Source organism: Xyrauchen texanus, chromosome 20 (assembly GCF_025860055.1).
Source record: "Xyrauchen texanus isolate HMW12.3.18 chromosome 20, RBS_HiC_50CHRs, whole genome shotgun sequence".
Classification (NCBI taxonomy): domain Eukaryota; kingdom Metazoa; phylum Chordata; class Actinopteri; order Cypriniformes; family Catostomidae; genus Xyrauchen; species Xyrauchen texanus.
Window position 1 is genome coordinate 14,485,333 of NC_068295.1, and position 27,493 is coordinate 14,512,825.

General features: G+C 38.1%; 3 protein-coding genes across 4 annotated transcripts in view; 2 read left to right on the top strand and 1 right to left on the bottom strand.

Moving 5' to 3' along the window:
* Nucleotides 1-4,122: 4,122 nt before the first annotated feature.
* On the top strand, nt 4,123-10,515 carry LOC127660320 (pleckstrin-2-like). The gene is made up of 9 exons (XM_052150450.1): nt 4,123-4,312; nt 4,437-4,601; nt 6,528-6,718; nt 6,809-6,900; nt 7,213-7,400; nt 7,500-7,601; nt 8,130-8,213; nt 8,366-8,444; nt 8,652-10,515. Exons 1-9 carry the CDS (start codon nt 4,259-4,261, stop codon nt 8,777-8,779), a joined length of 1,083 nt encoding a protein of 360 aa, XP_052006410.1. The 5' UTR covers nt 4,123-4,258; the 3' UTR covers nt 8,780-10,515.
* A 350-nt stretch (nt 10,516-10,865) lies between these two features.
* LOC127660876 (galectin-related protein A-like) lies at nt 10,866-21,049 on the bottom strand. Its single transcript, XM_052151333.1, has 4 exons — nt 20,903-21,049; nt 20,435-20,523; nt 12,282-12,471; nt 10,866-12,110 (listed from the first exon to the last, which is right to left on the bottom strand). The coding sequence occupies exons 1-4, from the start codon at nt 20,927-20,929 to the stop codon at nt 11,967-11,969; spliced, it is 450 nt and encodes a 149-aa protein (XP_052007293.1). The 5' UTR covers nt 20,930-21,049; the 3' UTR covers nt 10,866-11,966.
* Nucleotides 21,050-22,238: 1,189 nt separating this feature from the next.
* Nucleotides 22,239-27,493, top strand: part of LOC127661048 (zinc finger FYVE domain-containing protein 26-like) — a 34,043-nt gene continuing 28,788 nt past the window's right edge. For both annotated transcript variants that reach the window (XM_052151599.1, XM_052151600.1), the window contains exons 1-5: nt 22,239-22,310; nt 22,819-23,098; nt 23,797-23,872; nt 23,984-24,064; nt 25,436-25,925. In XM_052151599.1, the coding sequence (XP_052007559.1) occupies nt 22,908-23,098; nt 23,797-23,872; nt 23,984-24,064; nt 25,436-25,925 (838 nt within the window). In that variant the 5' untranslated portion in view covers nt 22,239-22,310; nt 22,819-22,907. The remainder of the gene's footprint in view (nt 22,311-22,818; nt 23,099-23,796; nt 23,873-23,983; nt 24,065-25,435; nt 25,926-27,493) is intronic.

Here is a 27,493-nt window from a genome sequence, read left to right on the forward strand (position 1 = left end):
TCGTGAACCTGCAAGCACTGCCATGGGAGGAGGCAGACCCAGCCCTTTCGTTGCTGTGTCCGGTACATGCTTTGCATATCTATTTGGGCCGGACGCAGAGCTTTAGATGTTCTGAGCAGCTCTTTGTCTGCTTCGGCGGATGGCGGAAAGGGAACGCCGTCTCCAAACAGAGGTTAGCACACTGGGTCGTTGATGCTATTTCTTTAGCTTATCACACCCAGGCCGTGCCCGCCCCTTTGCAGGTTCGAGCACACTATACAAGAAGTGAGGAGTCACAGGTGCTCTGTACTGGGGTCGGGCTCCATGGGCTTAGTTCCCTTTTCAGGCAAACTCCCCGTGATGTATTCCCCACGGTACGGTCCCCCTGTCGGTGGACCCGTGTTTCCCTTGGGCAGCCCTGCTGCCCCGGTCGCCATGCTTGTAGAGTCCCCCCTCATTAGGCTGGACCTACCATCGTGCCGTTTCCAACGTACGGCTTCACAACCCTCGTGGTGTATTTGCCACATGTTACCTCCCCCTAGACTGGGTAGGATGTGACCTCCACAGGGTCTTTTCTCCCTAAAAGAATAGGACCGGAAAAGACCGCCTTCCCCGACGCATTTCATAGCGTTAAGATAGCCCCAGCCGCTTCACGTCCTATGTGAGAGACATAGTGAGAGAGAAGGCCGCGGCTGCAGGGCTTGCTCCCTTGATAGTCATGTAGCACCTGCCCCCCTCAGGGATGCGGGGATCCTAAGGTCTGTATGTGACATCTCTTTGGGGGCATTGGGGAGGGCTACATGCAGCCGACACAGGTGCCTCTAGCACGCAGTAGCCTGCTTGCACCTGTCTCGACAGTTCACGTAACATGGTCAGTGCGTGGCATTTTTATATGGGACCCCTTGTGTCACAACGTCAAGTGAGTGACAGAAGGGGAACGTCATGGTTACTGTTGTAACCTCCGTTGTAACGAGACGTTGTGTCCCTCCTGCCACAGCACTAGACCTATCACTGTAAACGGCCGTACCTTCTGTTTGGCTCCTCAGTGCAAAATCCTGACTGGCACTCGCTGACCCGCTTCCCTTTATACCCGTATGTCCGGGGCGGGGCATGCAAATTCTGTCTGCCAACTTGACATTGGCCTTTTCTCAGGTTCAGAGGTACATTTGGCGTCCCAGGAAGTCCCCTTGTGTCACTTCATTCGACACAATGTCTCATTCCTTCCCTCGGGGAACGGAGGTTACAACAGTATTCTGTATTCTGTTTCTCCCCAACAATACGATTTCGAACAGTCATTCTGAGCAAAATATTTTCAGATTCAAAACTAACATTCTGAAATAACATTATACAGTACAATTTTAAATTCTGTGTACAAAGCAGTGTGTATATCATTAATCTTTTATTCAGAATAAAATCCTATTTTAAAGAACAGTAAACAGTCGTTGACAAATTTTTGCTTGCTGTTTAAAATGCTGAAAATTATTTATTTTTATGCATCTGATATAAGTATACAACTTGTGTTTATTTATGCTTTGGTACTGTTAACAAACTTTTCTTCAAAATGAATAAACATACTTGCGCTGTCATAAAAACTAAATGCTGAGATAAACATATTGATTCTTTTGGAAATAAATTCTAATTTCTTTCATTAATAGGCCTAAATCATTAACAAATATTAGGGTATATTGGAGCTAATGGCCCCCCAGGGTAAAAAGAAAACTTTATTTGATTTCCTCCCAAAACACTAAATAGCATCAAAAACTATACCACAGTTCTTTCCCTAACACCTGTTTGTCACTATGCACTGCAAAATTTGCCTGATCCATGAAATCATTCTTAAAATCAAAAGTTGATTTTGGGTAATTTTATCTACTATTTAATTATGTTTAAAATGTTGCAAATGTATGTAGCTAATGAAAATCCCTGAAATTATCACATTTATTTTTAGACAAAATACTTATTTGTCATTTTTAATGGTGTAACCTCCTCGTGGTCACTATAATGTTCTCCCTCTTGGTGGGGCACAAGCATGGATGCCCTGGAGAATAGTGTGAGCCTCCACATGCGCTGTCTCTGCAGTAACGCGCTCAACAAGCCACGGGATAAGATGCGCGGATTGTCTCCATCCGGATTGAGGTGATCACTACGCCACAGGTCCGGTTCCAGATCAAAATCACTGAGGGTGCTCTAATAAAGTGGAGTTGTACCATAATTACAAATTTTTTAATAGATTAAATCATGTTTAAATGCTACATAAACAATGTAAAGAAAAGTTGTTGTTTTTTCCATGTACAAAACGTTTATTGTTTCTGGGGTTTATTTCCCACATGATATGTCACTGAAAATGACAGCAAAATTCTGCTCCTGCAGATTTGGACATACTGATTTGCAAAATCATACACGTTTATAAGTTTTGATGCAGCATTTTGTGCATCCTCTAAATGCAAGGATTTTGTGTGTTTGCTGGTATTCAAGAAAATCTGCTTGCCAATTTACAGTATTAGACTTAGCCTATATATTCAATTGAGCAGGGGTGTGCAATTATTTTGGTACTGGGGCCACATCAGCCGTTAAGTAGAACATGGAACAGAGAAGTTAAAAAATTCTGCATAGTTTTATTTTTTAAGCCCAGACATGCACTCCATGCATGATGCACATTTTAACCATAAAGTAGTTTGCCCTGGTCTGCAATTGAGTGTGTCTAAGTTTTGTTTGAGGGTGCTTAAATGATCACATTAAAATTTTTAAGCCCAAACATGCACATATTTATGAAGTGTACACAGACTGGGACCATTCTGCAATTGCTTGAAATTTTGCTGCTATAATTTCTATCATGTGTTAGTAAAACTGAATAAAGTCTGAATAAAATTGATTATTTTAACATACTTCAATGCAATTATAATTTAGTATTCAATTTAACACTCTCTATATAAATAATAATAATAATAATAAATAAATATATATATATATATATATATATATATATATATATATATATATATATATATATATATATATATATAATGAAATATTTGTATTAAGTATGACATAAGGCGAAATATTTCCAATTCCTGCAAGAATAAATCTCTGATTTTGGTGTTGCATATATCATCTGGCAACCCAGCGCATATTAAAAGCTTGTTTATGCGCGATAGGTCCCAAAGCCAGATAACTGAAAGATCTAATAAAAAATGTTCATGATAAATCGACCCGCGGGCAGTAGTTTGCCCTGGTCTGCAATTGAGTGTGCTGTAAGTTTCGTTTGAGGGTGCTACCCCCGTAGAACCGGGACTGCTACGCCACCACAAGGACTTAGAGCGAATTGGGAATCACGCATTCCAAATTGGGGAGGAAAATGGAGAGAAAAAGATGTCTATAAGTCTTCAATAAGTGAAAGGATTGTATTTTGGAGTAAAAAGTCACTCTGTTACAGGGACTTTACCCGATAAAACACATTGTTTTTCTTAAGTGGGGCGAATAGATTTGCTATGAAACATTTTCAAAGTGGGCTCACATTGATTTATCAAATCACAATGGAGATTCATTAGGTTAATGAATACTTGAGACTGCCAAATGTGTTTGAATTTAACAAGAAATTATACATCCTTTTTTAAGTACGCATTATTTTAATTTGTTATTTAAAAAAAAGCATCTTGTTGTCTCAAAAGTATTTGCAAGTTGACCCCCCCAAATTTTGTGACCAAATTTTCCTTATGGTGTGCCGTTAGCCTCGTACATATAACAAAGCTATTGTTTTTCTCAAATGTGCCTTCTGTGTACATGAAAATCAAAATGAAATGATTTTATTATTATTATTATTTCCAACTCTAAACTGCCATAGCAACAAACATCCGGTCATGTTACTGATGATTCTCACCTGAAGTCTATGCGTCAGTGACTCAGTTTTGTCTGTCTTCTTGTTGACTCATAACAATAGAAGAACTTCCTAACTGTATACACTAGCCACAGGAACAGGCACAATGTATAATATAATTTCATTTTAACTCTATCTGACATTCATAAAACCTTACAACCTATTCGTTACTTCTTTATTTTATCCCAGCTGAAACAAGCCCTCCAGGCAAACTTGTATTGCTTAGTGCTGATAGCGCGTGCCCCAATCATTAAGCACGTCCGGAGGCGCAGAATCTGGCGCGGGGTGTGTAGCCGCGCAATGACGCATATTGTAAGGAATTCCACTGCGGCTATAAAACACTTGGAGCGCTTACTTACCTGCCATCAGTGACTTTCACACTACAGGAAGACTGTTGAAGTTAACATGGGCACAGAGTCAGAAGATATACCCGTCAAAGAGGGTTTTTTGGTGAAAAGGGTAAGATCATTTATTTCCCCTCCATGACCATATAGGCTATCCATTTTTTAGCAAATGAATTCCTAATCACTTGCAATTGAATTTATAATATGCAATTGAATAATGTTCAAAATATTATTTTTAGGGTCATGTGGTTCATAACTGGAGAGTTCGTTGGTTTGTGCTTAAGCTTGACAGACTTGTGTATTATAAATATGAGAGTGGCAAACGAGATTCTTGCCATCGAGGGACGATACCCCTAAACAACTGCAAAATCATCTGTCCTTACCTGGAGTACGAGAACAGGCCGGTAAGTGAAAATGTATTATGTAGTATGTATAGCCTACAATATTATATATTTCTTTAACAACAATACAAAACTTTTTACATGATTGACAATAGGCCTATAATTTCATAACGAAGATGTTGTGGCTACTTCATTAGTTGTCAAAGACTGACAGGGCCATAGCAAGGAATTCTGGGCCCTGTGAATATATATTGCTCTGGGCCCCTTACCTATTTAAATAATTCAGTTTCAAATTTGTTGTGGGCCCCCCCATAGAATCATTACCTCCTTTCACCCCACTAACTACAGCCCTGAAGAGTGATATATAGTTATTTTATGGTTCTGTTATGTAGTCCTCACATTAAGGGGCTTGATGTGCTGAAATCACGAAGTGCCCCCAGAAGTCAAAACTAAAGTGTTCTAGCTATACACATGCTGTTGATCCAAGCTTTTATTTAATCTCAAGATACAAACATTGGAAAGTGATATGAGTAAATGTGGTATGTGTTCTGATTGGTGCTTCTCCACACACATAAACTCTCTATTCTTCCACCCTTACTATCAGGGGTTTTGTTCAGAGTACCGTGAACACCTTTACTGGGAGTGTCTCTGTGTGTGCTTTAAATGTTCACAGCCTCAGGTTGTAGATGTTCCTAACATGTCTTATATGATTAAACCCTTAATTATTATATTTTGTAGCGCTTACATGCACTAGCTTGTCAGGAACACCGACTTTTGTTTCCCCCAGTACATCTTTGATGTAACAGCTGCAATCAAACTTGGGTTTGGAGTGGAATGTTAGTAAATGTTTTTTGGCAATTTCAGGTCACTATGATATTAAAGACTGTGCTGCACTTTACTTCACAACCCACAAAGTTTGTTTAGGGCCATACCTGCTTGTGTTTAAAGGAATATTCCTGTTTCAATACAAGTTAAAGGGACAGTTCACCCCAAAATTAAAATTCTCTCATCATTTACTCCCCCCTCATGCCATCCCAGATGTGTATGACCTTTTTGCTTCAGCTGAACACAAACAAGTATTATGGATTACTTTTATGATGCCTTTATTTGCTTTTTGGACCTTTAAAGTTCTGGCCACCATTCACTAGCATTGAAAAGACCTACAGAGCCCAAATATTCTTCTAAAAGCATTTGTTTGTCTACAGCAGAAGAAAGAAAATTATACACATCTGGGATGGCATGAGTGTGAGTAACTGATGAGGGAATTTTCATTTTCATGGGTGAACTATCCCTTTATGCTCAATCAAGAACATTTGTGGCTTAATGTTGTTTACCACTTGTCCGTCCTTTTCTTTAAAAAAAGCTAAAATTAAGGTTATAATGAAGCGCTTACAGTGGAAGTGAATGGGGCACATTTTTGCAGGGTTTAAAGGTAGAAATCTGAATCTTATTATCTCATCAAAACACAAATGAATTCTTCTGTTAAAACTTGCGTATTATTTGAGACGAATAGTTGTTTAAATCATTGTTTTTACGGTTGTTATGGTCACACTAAATCATTTTAACACGCATATTGTTTTGGTCTTGTTGCTTTTTTAAAAAAATCACATATTTTCACATTTACAGATTGGCCCCATTCACTTCCATTGCAAATGCCTCACTGTAACCCAGAATTTAGCTTTTTGTAAAGAAAAAATATTTTTTGTGGTAATCAACATTATGCCACAAATGCTGTCATACTGACATATTGAGATTTCACTGGCTTGTGAAAAGTGGTCTCTATATGACAGGTGGTTTGAGGGGAGGAGTAAAAAAATAAGTAACATTTTTATGGAAGATTATGAAGACAAAATAATTTTTTCTTCTGAAAAATGTGCACCGACGAATAATTCATGATAAGATTTACTAAGAAAGTACATATAGTGCCAATTTTGATTTCATGTTGACAAAGGCATTTCTCATAGTAAGTGAATGTTTTACATCGTGCAGCTGGTGCTGAAGTTGCAGACCAACACTTCAGAAGAGCACTTCCTTGAGGCTTGCACGAGGGAAGAGCGTGATGAGTGGGCTACAGCAATTGGTGCAGCAGTAAAAAATCTCAACCCAAAAGATGCTCAGACCCCGTCCCCATCTCAAAATAAAAGTCCCAAATCTCTCCAGCTTCACAATGTCAACCTCAGGTGACTATATGCACATAGTGTATCAGTAAATGTGTGTACTGTATGTGTTTTTGACATTGTTACATCTAAAGATGTGTGTCTGTTTATCAGTCAGGTGGTGGACTCCATGTATGATGTGCACACTGGTATTCGGCTGTGCAGTCATGTTGAGCAGGGCAGCTCTTACACCAACTGTTTCTCAGGTCAGACAGTAAAAAATGCACTGATTCCAGACAAGAACCCATTTTCATGTTATATGTGTATAATTTCTGTGTCTCTAGTGGCACCAAACAAAATCGCAAAGATAATGACTGTTTTCAACCAAGTTTCAAACATTCCCCTCACCCCAAACTCGCACCACTGTTTGAGCCAATGTTTGCCAATCATAAGCAGTTTGCAATTCCATTTGGTCCCACTAGTAGTGCAGAAATTACTTACTACATACATATTTCTTACATTTGAATGATGTATGATGATGGACAACTATGTATATACTTATGTATGTGTGTGTTCAGGCTCAGCAGTGGTGGATTGGCTGGTTTTTAACAAGCTGGCTCTGACCCGTGTGGAGGCGGTAACATTAGCCTCCACGCTCCTTGACGAGGGCTCCTTGCGGCCCATTGGGGTAAGGAGCGCAGATGCTCTCCGCAATGCAGCTCTAGGAGAGCAGTTCCTTGATGACTCCACTGCACTCTACAGCATTGTAAGTACTCAATCCCCTTCTCTTTTCTGTTGGTATTGTTTCCCCATCCTTTTCTAATCCTATCCCAACTGAACTGAATGAATGTGACTTCTCCATCAGTCTCAGAGCTTCCAGAAGCGAGGTAGTGTGAAAGCGGAGAAGTCTCTGACTGCGGCGGAGCTCAGTGGCAAGGTGGTAAAGAGGGGATACCTGCTCAAACAGGTGAGCACTCCACTATAATCAAATAGAGTTTCATCAGTCTGTGGTGTATTATTGCATTATAAAACATGAACTGTTAAAATTGGTACTCTACATAGCCAAGAGTATGTTTGGAAGTTCCAATTAACAGGTTTGGCTATCTCAGCCATGTAATCTACTTAAACAATTTGTTTTTGGTAGAATGGGGGCATACCTTTTCTGTTCCAATATGCCCCAAAAGTGAGGTCTATGAAGAAATGGTCCCTGACCTCACTCAGATCCCTGCAGCCATGTTCCAACATCTAGTGGAACATCTTCTTAGAAGAGAGGAAGCTGTTATAGCAGCAACAGGGGCCAACTTACTATTAATGCTTATGTTTAGGATAATTAAATGGTGGTGTTTGGGTTTCTACATACTTTTGGCCATGTAGTATAACAAGCTCAGAATTGTTTTGAACAACTCTAAGGTAGAGAACCACAGGGCTGGACTGAAATGTTTTTTTCTGTGATGTCACATGTCTATGTGTGTGCTCACCTATGTATCTGTGTCAGGGGCACAAGGTGAAGAACTGGAAGGTGAGATTGTTTGTACTGAGGGCGGAGCCTGGCTTTCTGCACTACTATGACCCCAGCAAGGTGAGACTGAGAGCGCTTTCATAGTTTAGGCAATTAAAAACGTATGTCCCAAATCAAGTAGTTATACAAATTTTGTAAGCGATGTCAAAGCTAAAACTAAAGTTAATGTTTGTGCTAACTTGTCTACTTCCTGCGATGATCCCCCTTTTCAGGATGACATCATTCCAGTTGGCGGGATATCTCTGCGTGGCTGTTTGGTGTCTGCCCTGGATGATAACGGCATTCCAACAGGTAAGTCAGACTTGCCTCATGCCTCTACTATGAAAGTCTTTGAGGTGTGATTACTACCTGTGTGTCTGTTGTTCCCAGACCAAAAAATATTTACATAGTAATTACAGATATTAATCAGAATTTGCCAATGACAGAACATTTTAAATATAGCAATGATTCAGGTCCTGCTGTAAACAGAAGCTAATGGTCACTTTCTTGTTATACAAGGTGTTAAAGGTAAAGTGCAGGGGAACCTCTTTAAAATTATCACTCAGATGGATACGCACTATTACATTCAGGCCCCAACACATAAGGAGAGGATGGACTGGATCCAAGCTATTAAACTAGTGACTTGAAAGAAACTGCACATTTAAAAATCTTATGTTTTCTTAATTGCAAACTGTACACTGTTGTTTTTACAAAACATTCTGGCAGCTGTGGTTTCCAGAATAATTATGTAAAAAATACAGTTAAAATGTAAACCACTTTACAGAACAACCTGTACATTTTACAGTTTAAAATGGTTGTAATTAACATGGTGGCACTGTAAAAAAAAAATATATATATATTTTGTTACATTTACAGTAATAAAAATTCATAAACATGCCTTGTGAAACTGTAGAAATCTGTTGTTTACTTTATAAGGTATTTGTTAATAACCGTAGTAACTACAGAAGTGCACATGAAGACATGAAGTTCATCAGTAGTGGCTTTTCTTCAAGCGATGACCAATAATTATGTAGAGACAGTGCTCAGTGTCACTCACACATACACTAAACACCATCAGGGTAACACATGTGAAATTTAAATAATGCAGTAAACATTAACTAAATTACATCAAATATAAAACAGAACACCCCAGTGTACGTAACTGATATTAAAAATAAGATTAAACATAACTATTCCCAAATATAATGAAATGTAATGGGTCATGCAGGGAATTGTGGGAATGCCTGATTACTGTTTTTTTTTTTACTGTAATTTTAACAATAATTTACTGTAAAAAAAGTACATGTACTCTCTTGTTCTTTTTTTACCATTAATTATACAGGAAAATCTTACTTTTTACATTTAAATAATTAAATTTTTTACATACATTTATTGTAAAAACTACTGTATTGTCTTTTAAAATATATTAAATATTTTACTGTATATTTTACAGTTAATATTTTTTAATCAATTAACATTTTATTTCTGTAGCATTTTTACAGTGTACCATTAATTAGTTCTCTCATCTCATAATTTACTCACCGTGATGCCATCAGAGATGTGTATGATTTTCTTTCTTCTGCAGAACACAAACTAATATTTTCAGAAGAATATCTCCGCTCCGTAGGTCCAGATGAGGCAAATGAATGGTGACCAAAACTTTGACCCTCCAAAAAGCACTTAAAGGCAGCATAAAATGAATCCATATGACTCCAGTGGTTTAAAATATAATTTTCTGAAGTGATCCAATTGGTTTTTGGGTCAGAACAGACCAAAATATAATGAATTCAGAATGTGGAAGTGAAAGGTTTATAGTAAAAAGGATTAAATATTAATCTGCTTCTCACCGCTATAGAAGACATTAACCACTAGATTTGTGTGGATTACATTTATGTGGACATTATGTGCTTTTTGGAGTATCACATTTCTGGTCACTGTTCACTTGCATTTTATGGACCTACAGAGCTGAGATATTCTTCTAAAAATCATAAACAAGAAGAAAGTCATACACATCTGGGATGGCATAAGTAAATGATGAGGAAATTTAAATTTTTTCATATCCCTTTAAGGGTTTTCAATTAAGGCTAGTTTTCTCAGTGCAGATGAAGCCTTATCCTAGTCAGCAATTATATGTTCATATAGAATACAATTTAAAAATGAGATCAGCCTTTTCCTTTGTAATGTTGGGTTGTATGTCCCTGTCTCTAAGTGCTGAAGGTTACCTTTGAGTGACCTATGTTTGATCTATTAGAATATACAGGTGGAAATTTTCTGTTTATACATTCAGTGAATGTAACTGTGAAAGAGATAACGTTGTTTTCAGTGTATTGTAAATTTTTTTCTTTTGTTATGTTACATTTGTACAATAAAGGTTTTATTTAAATAATTATCCTTTTTGAAGAATGTCTCTAATGTGCTTGCCTCCAGTTTTGTAAAGAACAAGCTGCATGTTTTTACCTGTTTTTTTTTTGTCTGCCAGATAATTAGGTAACAGAACTGCCTTTATATTGCACAAGTCTGTAAGCTTGTTGCTATGGTTCAAAACACACATTATGCTTATGTGTGTTTTTTTTTCTAATACTTGCCCTAACACACACACACACACACACACACTCACTCTCTCTCTCTCTCTCTCTCTCTCTCTCTCTCTCACTCTCACTCTCACTCTCTCTCTCACACACACACACACACACACTTAAAAACACAACTCAAATCAGATCTGTAAGAAAGGTTAAGAAAAGTTTACTGTTTACATATTGCGATTATTAGATGTAAACATTGTTATTGAATACATGCTAAATTGCAGCATAAGACTGTAGATTGACAGCACCATCTAAAGTACAGACAGAGCACAAGCCTTCAGACTTTGAGTCCATTTTCTTCAAAACAATACAATTGCATTTTAAAGAGAACATTCGGGAGACAATGCTTAGGTTCTTAATGCAACAGCGCAAAAGGCATTTCATTTCTCTGATTTCCCATCAAGCTGCTCAGCAGTACATTCAGATGAAAAAGAAAGAAAAATGATTCTCTTCTGATTCTCAGTTATACTGTTCATATTATGTTCAACAAAATAACATAACCATTTTTTTATGTAAATGCAAATCTAAGACAGGCAAAAATATATCATGTTATTACAAATTAATTTGTACTACAACAGTTAACTACCAACACACCCTCTTTTGTATAAGTGCATCTATAAGAACAAAAAAAAGGCACTTGCTGCCGAATCGAAGAGCCAAATTAATTGACCATACCTAAATCACAAAGCAAACAAAAACATTTAGGTATTAGGTATTTTAAAGATGTATAAGATTAAGATATCTCGTTGGGCCTCAATCTGAAATGATGACATGAATACCTTTACTAAAGAACAATAATATAAGCACAAGAAGACAGAATAACATGGTGCTCAGAAAAAAAAAAAAGAATTTTGGTTGATTCACTTACGAACATAAAATACATTATCTGTCTCAACTCAGTGAGTTGGGAGGTTATAGTACTGGAATGGATTGAATTGGGTTTAAAATTGGTTGTACATGAGTTAACAAAGCTTCTTTATAGATTCCCTAATACAAATGTTTCTAAACGTACAGTAAAGCCCTTTGTAACCATTTCACTGCAAATGACAATCACTGGAGAAATTTAAAAAGTTCAGTTATCCTACCAAAGCAAACCCAGAACCAACTGAAAAGGAGTTCTAGAAGTTTTATATCAACCGAGAGAGTTCTGGAACTATAAGACTTGTGTACATTAGGCTCAGGGGTCTAAAACCTCAGTTGAGTTGGTTACATGAAAAGTCTGTGTCATCATTGCAGGCAAATCCCATCTTGCTCAAGCCACTTTGGTGAGCTGTAGATCTCCATAGACTCTAAGAGAAGTGAGAGAAGCTAGCTGAGTCAGTCTGTGTGAAAAACCACACAAGGGCTGCCCATCCACCAGAATACGGAACTGCTGGTGCTCACACACAATCTCCATCTAAAAGATAGAATAAAATAAAAAAAAATTGCTGAAGAAAGTGTAATGCATGCTATATGAAACATCAGCAAAGATTTACTTATCAGCTGTGATCAATCCTTCCAAACACACACACACACACACACACACACACACACACACACACACACACACACACACACACTAGTCTACCTTAAAGGGCTCTCCTGAAGCAAAGGGGAAAAAAGAGAGGGCGGTCTCTGAAGCACCCCACTCCCCAGACAGACGAGCATTACGACGCACAGACTTTTCTGGAAAGTTCACCTTCAGCTCCAGCCCCACATCACCCTCTGTTTCCTCATCCCCCTCTCCTTTAGACTGGCATGACACTAACACTACCATACTAAGGAGACAGTCACACATTGAGAGAGAGAGAGAGAGATAGAGAGAGATAGAGAGAGGGAGAGAGATTTGTGCATTTAACACTATTTTGTGCATTTATAACAGAACAAATTGATTGAATTTGAGTGAAAAAAAAATTCCATAGGGATTTCATAAAACCTTCATAAAAGAGTTCTAAGCCATGAACCAAATAAACCAGCTCTGAGGTGAATCACAGCATCACAAACTTTGATTTTAAGTAAAAACATATTTGAAAATTGTCCAAAAAGACAAAGTTACCAGACTGTGTACTTTAATGAGGACATGAACTACAATCCCATGAAACACTGTGAATGACACAATCAAATTAAAGAGATAGTTCACCCCCCCAAAAAAAATTTTCTCATCATTTACTTTCCCTCATGCCATCCTAGCTGTGTAAGATTTTCTTTCTTATGCAGAAAACAAATATTTTTGAAGAATATCTCAACTCTTTGGCCAGACATTTAAAGTGCCAAAAAGCATTTTCTTGATAAAAAAATATGAATGGGACACAGTGTAAAGCGCTTTTGTAACCGCTAAAGTTAAAAAAGGTGCTATATAAGTGCAGACCATCATAACTATGGTTCCAATTTTCAAGGCCTTCGTCTCAGTGTTCCATCTTTGGCATGACTGTAGTGCTGGCAGGTAGCTGCAGATTAAATGTTTCCAGAAATTGTTTCCATCTCCATCTACTCAACATCTCAGACTCTGGATACACTACTTGGGGTAGAGAAGAGTCTGGCCGCCCCATCAGCAGCATGTTTGGGGTGACCGGATCAAGGTCAGCAAAGTCTGAGGAGGTGTAGCCGAGAGGGTTTGAGTTGAGAATGCCCTCAATCTCAACCAGTGCAGTCCGTAAGACATCTTCAGTCACAATCTGATCAGCAAGAGTAACACAGTGGGCAGTTCTGAGGGACTGTATTCCCTCTCAGGGTGGAGAGCTGCAAAGGTTTCTCAAATCTCCCGATCACCACCCTGGAGGTTTGTCCCTTGGTCGGAAATTATCTCGAAGGTCTTACCCCTATGCCATCAGATACGAATCAGCATAGATATTGCTCTAGGTTAGATTGTATTGTAAAAAAACTTAAATATAATGCCCCACCGTTTCTAATTTTTGCGTCCAATCTTAATTAGTTATGGTCCAAAACAATCCAGTGGAATAGAATGCTGGCTGAAACAAGCACAGTCTGGCCTTGGGCATACTGGGTTTACCCTTCCATGTTCAACAGCCTATGCATACCCTTTGATGCTGTTCCCTCTGAGTATCCAGTACTTGTGTTGCATTTCTGCAAAGGCATGTTCTGAACTTTGTGAGGGGTGTTGTGCATCAAGGACTATAGGTTGAATGGTAAACTCATCCAAATGTTCTGACCTTCTGAGACGACCACAGACTGTAATGAGTTGTGTAGTGCCATCAAACTCTGAAGCGAGGTGCAGGAGATAATTGCTCTTTGGTAAGGACTTTCCTGACTTGGGGTAGGCGAATTCTGTAGGAAAACTTTGATTTTGTGATTCACGGAGGAGAGCTAATTCCTGAAAGTTCTCTGCCATAAGAACATCTGTGGTTGAGGCTGCCCGTGCAATATCCTGGCAGTGGCTGCAACCAAGTGATCGTAGGTTTGAAATTGACTGCTATCAGGTAACGTGGGAATGGAGGTAGGAACTGAAAGTCTGCAGAAGATTCTTTGCATCAGCTCTTCATTCTCGCACTCTAGGTGGAGAAGAAGACTCTTAGGCCACTGACCAGGGGACTCAAGGAGGAATTTTGGACCACACATAATATCATCGGCAGGATTTCTTTTCAAGTCCACGTAGTGCCAGATTTCTGGGTCAGTCAGTTTATGGATCTCCGCCACCCGTGTTCCGACAAAAACTTTAAAGTGACACGATTCAGCTCTGATCCATTTTAACACATGGTGGAATCTGACCACAGGGAAACATGCCATATGGGAAGACTGAGTTCCAATTTCAAAAGCTTAGCTAGCTGGGCACCGGTTAAAGTAGCACACAACTCTAGCTGGGGAATCAACTGATGCTTCTTGGGGGCAACTCTAGACCTCGCTGCTAAGAATGCTACCTCTATGTGACCCTGAGGACCTTTGGTGTCCAGGTAAGTGACAGAGCCATAGGCTTGCTCTGAGACATCACAGAAGATGTGAATGTGTCTAACACTCTGGGAGGTATCAAAATCAGGAGTAACAGAAAGGGAAGAGAGATCAGTTGGAGATCTGGCCACTCTCTCTCATGCTTGCCAAGCCTGCAGCAACTCATTTGGTAGCTGGGGATCATCCCATTGCCGTTTCTTGTCCCACAGGAGCTGGACTAGAACATTGGCCCTTGTGGTGTAAGGGACAATATAACCAGAAGACTAGCCAAGACTTTAAAGATGTTTTGCATTGTAGGGACAGAACAGTCGATGGGACAATACTTGTAGGACAAGGTGTCCAAACAACAGTGCAAGTGTAGCCCAGTATTGATTCTTGAGGATCTGGTTGACCTTATGTTATTTATTTATTTTTTATAATTATTCTCCCAATTTGGAATTGACCAAGCCACACAACTTACCACATGCCCTATTGAAAGCGAGAACCCCTAATAGTGACCACGAGGAGGTTACACCATGTGACTCTACCCTCCCTAGCAACCGGGGCAACTTGGTTGCTTAGGAGACCTGGGAGTCACTCAGTTTGCCCTGGATTTGTGTGTTTGTGCATGTGTGTGTGTGTGTGTGTGTTGATCTACTGTTTGCTGCATAATTAGCAATAACATATGCTAGCAAGCATTGCACTTACACAAAGTAGATTAATAGAATAATTCTATTTCCAGGATTAGAGAGTAACAATCTCAAAATAATATTGTCATATTCACACAATGACTTCCTAAATCGCCACAATATGTAATTAAATACAAATTAAATGTTTAACTAGAATATTTAAGAACGTTCACTCACATATGAATAATGTACCAATACAATGGTGTTCAGTCAGAAATGAAACTATCTCATGTAACATCTGTAAAACTATATCTTCTCAATAATCAAAGTCAAGAATAATCTCAAATAAAGGTAACTTACTAGTGTATATGAACACACAATTTCTTAAGAACAAATCATGCAGCACAAACTCATCAGAGATCTACATCTGCTTCTTCACTGCTCCCTCAAAATAACCATTATCTAGGGATGGGCGGATCGATCCTAAAGTATTGATACTTCAGATACTAAAATATCGATCCTCACACAAAAATATTAATTCTAACTGTGGCAGGGCGGAGAGCGGGGCCGGGTCGTGATCCTACACACCTGGTCCCGTATTAGGCGTGTAGGATCACGACCCGGCCCCGCCCTCCGCCCTGCCACACTAACATTTTTTAAATTATGGATATTATTATTTGGTTACCATGAACATGAACAATAATCATAAGCTTCAAATGAAATAAAAAGGATTAGGCTATATCAGCAAATACTTGTGCAGGATGGGAACTATTTCTTCTTCCACTCGTCTTAACATGCATGCTGAAAGACACAACCAGACAAGAGCTTGCGCCTACACAAGGCTTGTTCAAACAAGAGGGATCAGTGCCTTGTAGAAGTAATGATAGAAAATCAGAGAATCAACTTCAAGACAGTAGTGTAGTCTAGGGAAAATGCAGGCACACACCGTATGCCCACCTATCTTTCTTAGGATTTTGCTTATGCCCACCTGAAATAAGTGATGACACATATGCCCACCAGAACAACGAGTAGTCTTTTGAACCAAAACTTTTTCAATGTACTAACGTGATGCCACAGCATCGTTGATTGGAGTGTGTGTGTGTGTGTGTGTGTGTATATATATATATATATATATATATATATATATATATATATATATATATATATATATATATATATATATATATATATTTAAAAAGATTTTTTTGTGTGTGTGTACAGAGATTCTCTCTAAATGCGCACAGAGCTGCTGGAGGCGCAACTGATGGCAGACTAAGCTGATCCATCAATAAGAACGTTAATTTCAGACACGATTGAATATTTGTTATATAATATATATATATATATATATATATATATATATATATATATATATATATATATATATATATATATATATATATATATATATATATATACACATACATACATTTAAATGTAACTTATGCAATTAAACTTGTTGCACGTGCTACACATATACAAACTGTTGTAATTCCTACACCGTTCACCTGATTTGGATGTAAATACCCTCAAATTAAAGCTGAAAGTCTGCAGTTAAAGCACATCTTGTTCGTTTCATTTCAAATCCATTGTGGTGGTGTATAGAGCCAAAAAGATTAGAATTGTGTTGATGTCCCAATATTTATGGACCTGACTGTATTTTGTCAGTGAATGTGACAGTAAAATGAATATTAGGTGATATCTTCCAAAGGTTTTTTTTTAATTTTACAGTTATTTTTTAACTTTACAGAGTTGAGATAGCACCAAGTAAACAAATTACATTTTGTATTACCAAGAAAGATATTTTATTGATACTGAAGGTCAATAAAATTAGTTTTTTTCAAAAACAGACACTTTTACTCATGCTGCTTGGTCTGAGCATTAAACATGTTTACTGAATTCCATAAGTTAATTTGTAGAGCTAATTGTTCTCTAAACTTTAAATACAGCCCTTATAATAAGAATTATAACAAATATTATATTTTTAAAAAGTGGGCTAGACAAAACATTTGTGAATACAAAATGGACTGAGACCATGTAACAGGTTAAGTGGCCCAAAAGGAGATCTGAGCCCAATTTGAAAGTTACGAACAGTGTGAATGCAAAGAGAACTGGGTCCCTTTTCACTCGGTTCACTTTTTGGTCCACTTAAAGGGAACTAATATGCTAAAATCGCTTGCTAATCTTTTCTTTGTAAGGGTAAATCCAATTATTGATATCGGATCGAAAAGAAAATAAGTGGTATCACCCATCCCTACCATTATCATTTAAAAGGGGAAATTCCAACCCAATCTCATGAAAAGTTGGCTATTTCGTATGGTCTCGCACAATGTTGTTCGCATAAACTCGTACGAATTCATAGTGTGAAAATTCCCTGATGTCTAATGCGGAAGTAAGAGCGAGTTCCGTGCACAAGGTGTTAAGGACATATTTATTAATATTATAGCCTAACCCAAATCCTTTATACATGTATAAACTTAACTGTGGCAGCAGGGGCGTGGTCAAGTGCTCATCTGGAGGGAGCGAAGCGGTAAGGGCACTTACACCTGAGCTAAATTATGACTAACACCTGTCTCTAATTCCAGTGAGCATGGGGAGAGCGGATAAAACCACCCACGCCACCAGCAGAAGGGGGGGAGAGAACGAGTCCACTGTTGGCATCTGTCGATGTTGTGTATTCTGCTGAGTGTTTGCCGAAATGTATGTTTATTTTGAGTGTCATTGGACTGAGTAAAAGCACAAGCGCATATGCAAAGGAAATAAATGGCCTTACCTGTCTCACTGTTCCCGTCTCCTGATTTACCTTTACACTGGTGCCGAAACCCAGGAGTGGTGGTACGTAGCCGTCCCTATCGCTTGCCCGAACACAAAAAGAAAATAATTTGGGAGGTATTAGATGCAATGCTTGATATGGGGGTAATAGAGGAATCCCACGGCGATTGCTCCAGCCCAGTTGATTTAGTGCCTAATAGCGACGGGTCTGTACAGTTCCGTGTGGATTATAGAAAAGTCAACGCGGTGTCTAAATTTGATGCGTACCCGATGCCCCGCATTGATGATTTGCTCAATCGGTTAGGTACTGCTCGATTTTATTCGACATTGGATTTGACAAATGGTTATTGGCAGATCCCCTTGACACCCATTTCCCGTGAAAAAACAGCCTTCTCCACACCGTTCAGATTGCAGCAATTTGTGACGCTTCCGTTCGGTTTGTTTGGGGCCCCGGCTACATTTCAGCATCTCATGGACCGAATCCTCAGACCGCATACAGCTTACGCCGCTGCTTATTTAGACGATATCATCATTTATAGCAATGATTGGCAGCGGCACATGCAACATCTGAGGGCGGTTCTGAGATCGCTGTGGCGGGCGGGGCTCACAGCAAACCAAAAATTCCAGTGAGCATGGGGAGAGAGGATAAATCCAACCTCGCCACCAGCAGAAGGGGGGCAGAGAACGAGTCCAGTGTTCACGTCTGTCGATATTGTGTATTCTGCTGAGTGTTCACAGAAATGTATGTTTATTTTGAGTAACATTGGACTGAGTGAAAGCACAGGAAAAGTGCATATGCTGTGCACAGGCAAAGGAAATAAACGGCCTTACCTGTCTCACTGTTCCCGTCTCCTGATTTACCTTTACATTAACCAATCAGTAGAGTGTGGGAACATGATGCTGAGGTGTGTGACAGAAGCAAGTAATTCTTGTGTATTAGATGGAAACGATGTCCAACGACATCATTGGCTGTAGTGGAAGTCATAATCAAACGAGTGCAGTCGCACAATATCATACGAATTAGCCAAATTTAGAAAAGTTGCATGAATCCTGACGATTTTGCAGTTTGAGTGTGTTGGGAAATTCCCACTATTGAAGTAATAAGCTCCAAAGCCATACTAAAGAGGAGCCTTTTCTACAGAAAGTCATTCACATCTGGGATAGAATGAAGGTGAGTAAATGATGAGAGAATTTTCATTATTGGGTGAACTTTTCCTTCAAAAATGTAAATTTTATTTATATAATTTTAAAAATATAAAAACTATTGTTTTAAATTAGCTTATTATGAGTGTATAGGAACAATATATTTGAATTGTATTTCAATTCAAATATACAAAATATTAAGATAAATGCAGATAGAAGAAGTATGAGAGTGTAGGGATACCGATGATGTGTCTTTCACATCGCATCTTGTTAGTGGGCAGTTCCTACCAGGCTCATCTGGCACACTTTGTTCTCAGCGATTCTCTGATTGGTGGATTGTTTCCCTTCAGGATCATGGGCAGTGAAGTGGTTCACCAGAAATTACACTATACATTTATTTATTTATTTTTAAAAATGAAGATGACATAATGCAGACTGTTGGCTTCAACAGAAGCTTATGCCATTGATGAACATCCTTTAGAGCTCACAATAGGTCTGTCTTTAAAGGTTTATAAGTTATTGTTAAAAATGTATTCCCCTATAGAGAAAATCTATACGATTTTTACTTCTCGAACCAGACTGTTGTGTCCTCACAGCCCTTGTCATTTGTGACATTCCAGATTAAATCACATTACATTATAACTATTATGAATAAGCAATTGATGGGTTATAGGTTATTTTGGCCTTCCTAAAGGGAAATAGATATGTAGTATTAGTCAGAGCAGTAATCACCATTGATAAGGACGTATCAATGCCCTCCTCAATAAGGGTTTTTATAGCTGATTTGTAAAATATAACATTTCCTCAACCTTGAATATTAAAGAATATATAAAGAAATTCTAGAAAACTAAAACATCTTAGTCACTTTTGTTTTTGTATACTGACTTTAACCCCTTTGCCAAATATGGCCAGAATTCTCCTATCACTTTCCCTGATCTGGCCGGCTAAGCCTTCATGGGAACTGATCCTTTCCCACGCTGGCAAAATGAAAATGGACAGCAACTGCTGGAAAACCAAATACTTTTCTCTGTAAACATAACATTGTTGACCAGTGCATATTTTTTCACCGGAATTATTTGACGCAATTCAAATCAGTTTGTTATTCTCAGTTGGCATCCATGTTTTCTTCTCGCCCTGTGTGAAGTAGAGACGTTAAAACTGTTTAATCCCGATACAACCGTCTCATTGTTTTACCGTAGAGGCGCGTCTGTGGTCTCATCCTCAATGAACACAGTCATTATGAACGTGCGATGTGACAGTAGATAAATGAACGCGAGTGTTGGCGAAGGCACAGACAGGTGTGTCTGATACGAACCTTTTTGGCTGCTTATGAACAATACCCATCACTATCATCCTCATGGTTGGCCGTAAACCCCCTTTGATCTCCCCGACATAGTCCTCCTCCTGCAGGAATAGTAATATAACTGTCATGCAACTGTCTGCTGCTGTACTTCCCAAACAAATGTATCAGTTATAAAAATGCACTAATTTAATAATTATCACGAAATCCCAAACCCTCGTTGAAGCATTGCGTGTTCAGAAAAGAATGGCTGTGCTGTGAGTAAAACCTTTATCCTTTGCTCAGTTTTTGATTACTGATTTACAATGCAGTTAAATATGACAATTTCTCTAAAATGAATTATTACTATGATTTAACATTGTAGCAGTCAAATTTATATGATTTGTAATACTGAGATATTATATTTTCCCAGTGCATAAGACATTGTTCCTAATTCAATCAGTTGTAACTCATGAACTCTAAAATCCTCGTCATCATTCTTACCTCTCGGATATTTCCCTTATCTGTCATGCTTTCCTCAATCGCAGTGGCTTTAGTTCTAGTCTTGTAGGTGTTGCGTTTGAAGCGCGAGGACAATAGCTGTCACGTACGGCACTGATCATCACAGTGCGCGAGACCGGCGTTGATTTCGAGAACCCCACCTCGCGCCTTCGCGTTTCCATAGAAACCGTCTCAGACAGGGCAGTGACGCTGTCAAAATACAACAGTGACTTGCGAATTATTTAAAAAATAAATTAGAAAATGAATAAATCCCCATTTCGCCTGTTTTATTATATTATTTTTGGTAATGATTTTATGACCTTATTTGATCTCAAACTTGAATAATATTGAGGTGCCTCGGTTTCAAATTAAACTTTTTAAAAAAATTAAGACTTATTATTACAGAAATATGCTACAAATAATTTTAAACCGGGTACGTTTTTATTTCACATCTTTGACATTGTTCTGGGTTTGAATACTCATGACTACATGTATCCTCATTCATTAATTAAAGATGTAATTTATACGAAGATAAAAACTATTTTATCTGAGAATAGGTTCATATGGTGGAATCACAAACAAGGACTACATACTCAAGAGACATAATTATCCCCAACAGGTGTATTCAGGGGCATAGATTTCAGGGGGGATAGCCCCCAATAATCAAAACAAGCAATTACAACACCTTTTTTTATGTTCAGTTAAGAAAATTAATTTCAAAGACGTGGGGGAACTGTCCATGATTTAATCAAATTCATCCAAAAAGCTATTTTTGATTTAGTGTAGACACATTTAGAAAATTACTAGATAATTATTTTAGATAATAACTAAATAATTTTAAGTAAATATTATAAGCTATTATAAGAGTTATTTTTTGTCTATGGAACACATGCAACCATCCTCCAGAAATATTACTATTGAAATAAAGAGGGAGAAATTACGTTTTGAGTCCACAAATGTCCACCAGGGGGTCGATTTGCGGCTCAGAAAGGTGAATCATCCTCACCCGCATTTCCCTCATAGGATTTTTTTTTTTTTTTTCCTTTACTGTGCAAATTTGTACACAATAAAGCACAGTCATTAAAATCTATAAATCATAAAAAAGTATTAACTGATATAGAAATCCACCCCAGTATTTTTTTAATAAAATGTATTAAACAAAAATACAGAGAAAAGTGTCAGATACCACATTATAACACCGTAATTTACACCCGCAAAGATCCGCCTATTCTTAGCTGGAGTGATGCTATTTTGCCATTCTACCCTATTAGTTTATTTCTATTGTTTTGACCCTTGAACTGACAGCTCCTGGATCAGCTGATCAGGTCACATGACTCGGCTCGCTCATGGCAATGTACAGCTGATGGAAAGCGCGAGCCACTATTTCAGAGATAAAGCCAAAACCCAACTCGTAAGTTCTACTTTAATTAATGCATTTTGCAGATCGGTGCAAAAACGATGCGCAGAGTTCTGAGAGTGTAGTTGGCTTGTTAATTAAGCTAAAATAAAACAAGATGACACTAAACCGAGAAATGAAGATTCATGTTTTCAAATATAATGCTTGGTAACCAATCAGTATGTCTTGTTTTGGGGCAGTTTTGTAACCTAAAAAAGCTGTTTTGCTATTCTCACATAGAAGTAAACCTATTAAAACTATTGTCTTTTAAATGATAGGCACATATTGTTCTAAACAATGTGTCTTGATAATATTCACATTAGAATACATGTGATTTCTCTCTTTCATCATATTGAGACAGTTATGAAAAAGGTAATGAGCTGGGAATCTGTTGCGACATCACATTAGTTTTCAGAAATGTTCACTAATACGTTCCTGCCAAAACAATTTGCATGAGACTAAACATGAAACCTAATCGTTGACCTAGACCTATTATATTTTTGTATTTCTTTTTTTTTATTAGATGTGGAACTCCCAAGAATACATATGAGGCTATCATCTCGCCGTGGACCGCAGACTGAACAAACAGACCGTTGAATTAAGCGGAATATCATGCATCCGTTTGGCCGTGAAGAGGAGACCTCCAGGAAGGACCTCTTCGGTTTTTTCAAGCAGTGTTTGCAACGCGAGGAATGGGAGCTCGCGGCAGCCTGCGTGGGTCAGCTCGGCGATGCGCGCGGCGGTGATATGTACAGTCCGCTTGACATCGTTAAAGCCATCGTCACACACCCGTACCCGCTCAGGTGAGCAAAGTGAACCCTTGAGGGAAGACTCATTCAGGGTCGGCATAAAAACACGTCAGCCACTTTTCGAGGTCAATTTTTTCTTGTTTTTTTTCTGCTGTGAATGTTGATAATGTTATCGCTTACAAATATTTACCAAGGTAACTGTTAAGTTTCTATGGGAGCCCATTTCCACCAGATAGGAACAAAAGAGCTTTAGTAAGTAAAATATTGTGATAAAGTCAATTTTAAAGAGAAAAAGTCATATTTATGAAAATAAAGAAATTCAAAATTATGAGATGAAAAATGTCTCTTATGATTTATTATTTCATAATGATGATTTAGTAACTAATAATTATGACTTAGCATCTCAAAATTATGAATTGGCATCTCATAATTACATCTTTTTATCTCATGAATTTGACTATTTATCGTATAATTTTGACTTCGTATCTCAGAAATATGACTTGGCATCTCATAATTATGACTTACCAAAGCACAATTTTGTTTAATATGGCAGAAATGGGCTTCCATATGTTTCTGCAAATAACAGTCTATATATTCACTAACAAAAACGTACCATGTGACTATTGTGTATTTTTAAATGATACCATAGTAACACCATATTTTTAGATGTTTACCATGTAGTGTGTTTTTCTTTAAAGCACCTGTGATGATTTGAGGGACACATATGTTATTCCTTATGTACTTATACACAGGTGGGAAACAGTGGGCAGCCCTCACAGACTGGCCTGGTATTGGCTTCAAGTCCTGGAGAAGCTGACTAAAATAAAGGTGTGTTTGCTGATGAATATCATTTCCCATCAGTGTTCCAAGTAGCACTGAACACTGTAATCTGTACTACTTTTTCCTGATGCTGATTTAAGTATGGTTACCTCTCTGCAGGTGAGCGGGTCTGTGAAGAGAGAACTGGAGTTCCTGTTGCTTTTAGAAGAACTGGGAGATGTTCCACAAAATGTGCTTAAGGTAGCACTTACGCAAACCAACAATTTTGTCTTCCACATGCATGCAAACCAAGTGAAATGATAAGCCCAGTCACTGTTTCAGGTGCATAGAGGGCTTCATTGCTTTCTATTGAGGAAAGAGTTTATTTAATTGCAGAGTGCTTTGAAATTTCATAAGGTTCCATTCTATCAGTTGCTGTTGTGCACCTGGACTCAGCTGAGCAAGACATTTAAATGTTTTGCCCTTTTTCTTTCAATACAACAAATAACCTTGTGTACCCTTGTTAAAGGAATATTCTGGGTTCAATACAAATTAAGCTTATTCGACAGCATTTGTGGAATAATGTTGATTAACACAAAAAACTATTTGATTCGTCCCTCCTTTTCTTTAAAAAAGCAAAAATGGAGGTTACAGTGAGGCACTTACAATGTAAGTGAATGGGGCCAATTGTTGGAGGGTTCACAGAAATTTGAAGCTAATTCTTCTGTTAAAACTTGTATATTATTTGAGCTGTAAAGTTATTGAAATCATCATTTTTACAGTCGTTTTAGGGTTTGTTGACATTGCAAGTGGTAAAATTGGCTATAACTTTACACAGAAAATGTTAGTAAGTGAATTTATCGTACTAAAATCATGTTAACGCATATTGTTTTTGTCTTGCGGCCATACTTTTGAAATAGTGAGTATTTTAACATCTACAGATTGGCCCCCATTCACTTCCATTGTAAGTGACACTCACTGTAACCTAGATTTTTGCTAAATAATATTTTTTGGTATTTAACATTATGCCACAAATGCTGTTGATTGAGCTTGATTTGTATTGAACCCAGAATATTCCTTTAAATACTCTAAATAGAGTCATCTCTGTCACATTAGATAGCAACAGAGACCACCCACGTTTTAAGCAGCCTTGGTTCAGTAGGGTTTTCCTGCATTAATTTAATCCAGTAACATTTCAGAAAATTGTTTCAATAATCTAAGTCTTAAATGAAACCATCAAGCTCCTTTATGAATCGCAACATTATAAAATTTTATTTGAAGTTTATTGCAAATTGCTGAAAGCGTAGTGTGACTGACTTGCTTACGTTGTTGGCAATAGTTTATGGGAGAGTGTTGTCACTGCTGAGATCTTTTGCCCCGATTACTGTTTCCTCTATAACAGCGACTTCTCTGATTGGTGGATCTCTCTTCAGGATTATGGGTAGTGTAGTTCTTCACCGAGTGTAGTTCTTCAGCAATTAACACAAGGTTTAAAATAAAATACTTATAACTGGTTTTCTACTTTAGAGCCCCTGTTACATCTGAAAGATAAGCATACGAAAATTACAAACAAAATAGAGTAATTTCCACTCTTGTTCCTCTACTTTATCCTCTATCCTATATCTTCCATAGGAGCTACATGACGCTTTCCTGAACTCGGAGGAAGTGAAGGCAAAGATTCCAGGTCATTCTTGCCGTCCGCTGAGTGCTAGCATTCTATCTAGCCTCTGTAACCTCTTATCCAGGCAGCAGCCGCACCTCGTCCATTCTCTAATTAGTTTCCTTCAGAGCGCAGACTGCTCCAGAAACCATGCCTTACAGGACGTATTTATCCAGCATCTCACTGACCGACTGAAAGTGCCTGTGGAGGAGAGGAATGAGAGATGGGTCGAGGAGATATGTGCAGCTCTTGCCTTAGCACCGTGGGGGTCGGAGAGATCGGGCACTCACCTGGAGACACTGTGGGAAGGTTTGTGGTCTGCGAGAGAGGGGCCCTTGACAGAGGAGAGGATCCTAGGATGTCTGCTGAGACCGCAAGGTCAGGCTTTGTTGATGGCTTACAGCTCCACAGCGCTCAGACTGCTTAAAGAAAAATTACTGACAGAAGCTCCACACTCAGAGGGTGAGACAGAGGAATTTTACTGCACTCATATAAACAACCAAATTGAACCTAATAATATGTACAGTTGAAGACAAAATTATTCGCCCCTTATGAAATTTCAATTCTTTTTCAAATATTACCCAAGTGCTGTTTAAGCAAGGGGATAACACAGTATTTCTTATTATATTTTCCTCTGGAGAAAGCCTTATTTATTTCAATTTGCCAGGAATAAAATAATTATTTAAAGGGGTCATATAATGCCATTTTTGTACAAGTTAATATGAATCTTTAGGGTCTAAATGAAAACTTTGTAATATACTTTTATTAAAATTTCTCATTAGTATTTTAAGAAAACACTAATTTTACCTGCTCAAAAACAGCTCTGTTTTCAGCACGCCATTTCAGAGCATATGACTTTAAATGATAATGAGCTTTGGTCACCCCGCCCCTCCATTCTGGAGTCATTCTCCGTATAACTGTTTTTTTGACATTACTTCTTAATCAGTAACATACAAGTAAACCAGGTGTAACTTAGTGTTACCATGTTAACTGTAACACCTGCGTACACAGTTTTTAATAACACAATAACCATAACGCGTTTTTCATTATAAACGTGGGATTATGAATTATATTGAGAACGTCGTAACGTTATGGAAAACATGCCGTAATGTACCCGGAGTGTAAACATTAGCCACATTCATTGTGAAGCGTGCAAGCGATTTGCAAAGATTAATATAAAGGTTAATAAAACGTTACACTTACTTCTGGAGGTGCAGAGGGAATATAAATAGTTGGTACCGAATCTTTTTTCAGCAGCAGCTTCTTAGCAAAACCAGCTTTATACTGACCCTCGTTTATAAAGCAGTCTGGTGAAAAATGATTCGCGCAAACATGAACGCATTGACGTTGCTCATGGGGAATATTCCCATCGTAAACAAAACTCAGCCACTGCGTCTTCAGCGGTTCAGATTTAGGAACATCAAAATGACTGCTGTGTTCGTTATTACACCGAAGAACAGAACACCACAATCACTTAGGCGCCATTCTGCTCCAGTGTATCAACAATAATGACGGACTATGATTGACAGCTCGCTCATGAGCGAGGGCGGGTCTGTGTTGAAACACTGCTGTCAATCAACAATCCTGGGAGGGGCACGATTTGAAGTCACACGGTCGAACGGCTCGATTTGAGGCAGGGGAAAATATATAAGGAGATTAAAACAAAAACACTGGATGGATTTTTATCATAATAGGATGGTTGTGTACAGGCACAGCCAACACACATTTCAGTACAATCAACTTGAAAAAGTGCATGTACCATTATATGACCCCTTTAAAAAAATGTAAAAACTGCTAAGGTAAATATTATTAGCCCCCTTAAGAAATTATCTGTTTGACTGGCTACGGAACCAACCACTGTTATCCAATGACTTGTCTAATTAACCTAATTAATCCCCCAAGCCTTTAAACTGCACTTCAAACTGAGGATTAGTATCTTGCAAAACAACTAGTGAAGTAATATAAAAATGTCATCATGGCAAAGACAAAATAATAATATTAAAAATAATGCTTATAATTTTGTTTCTATT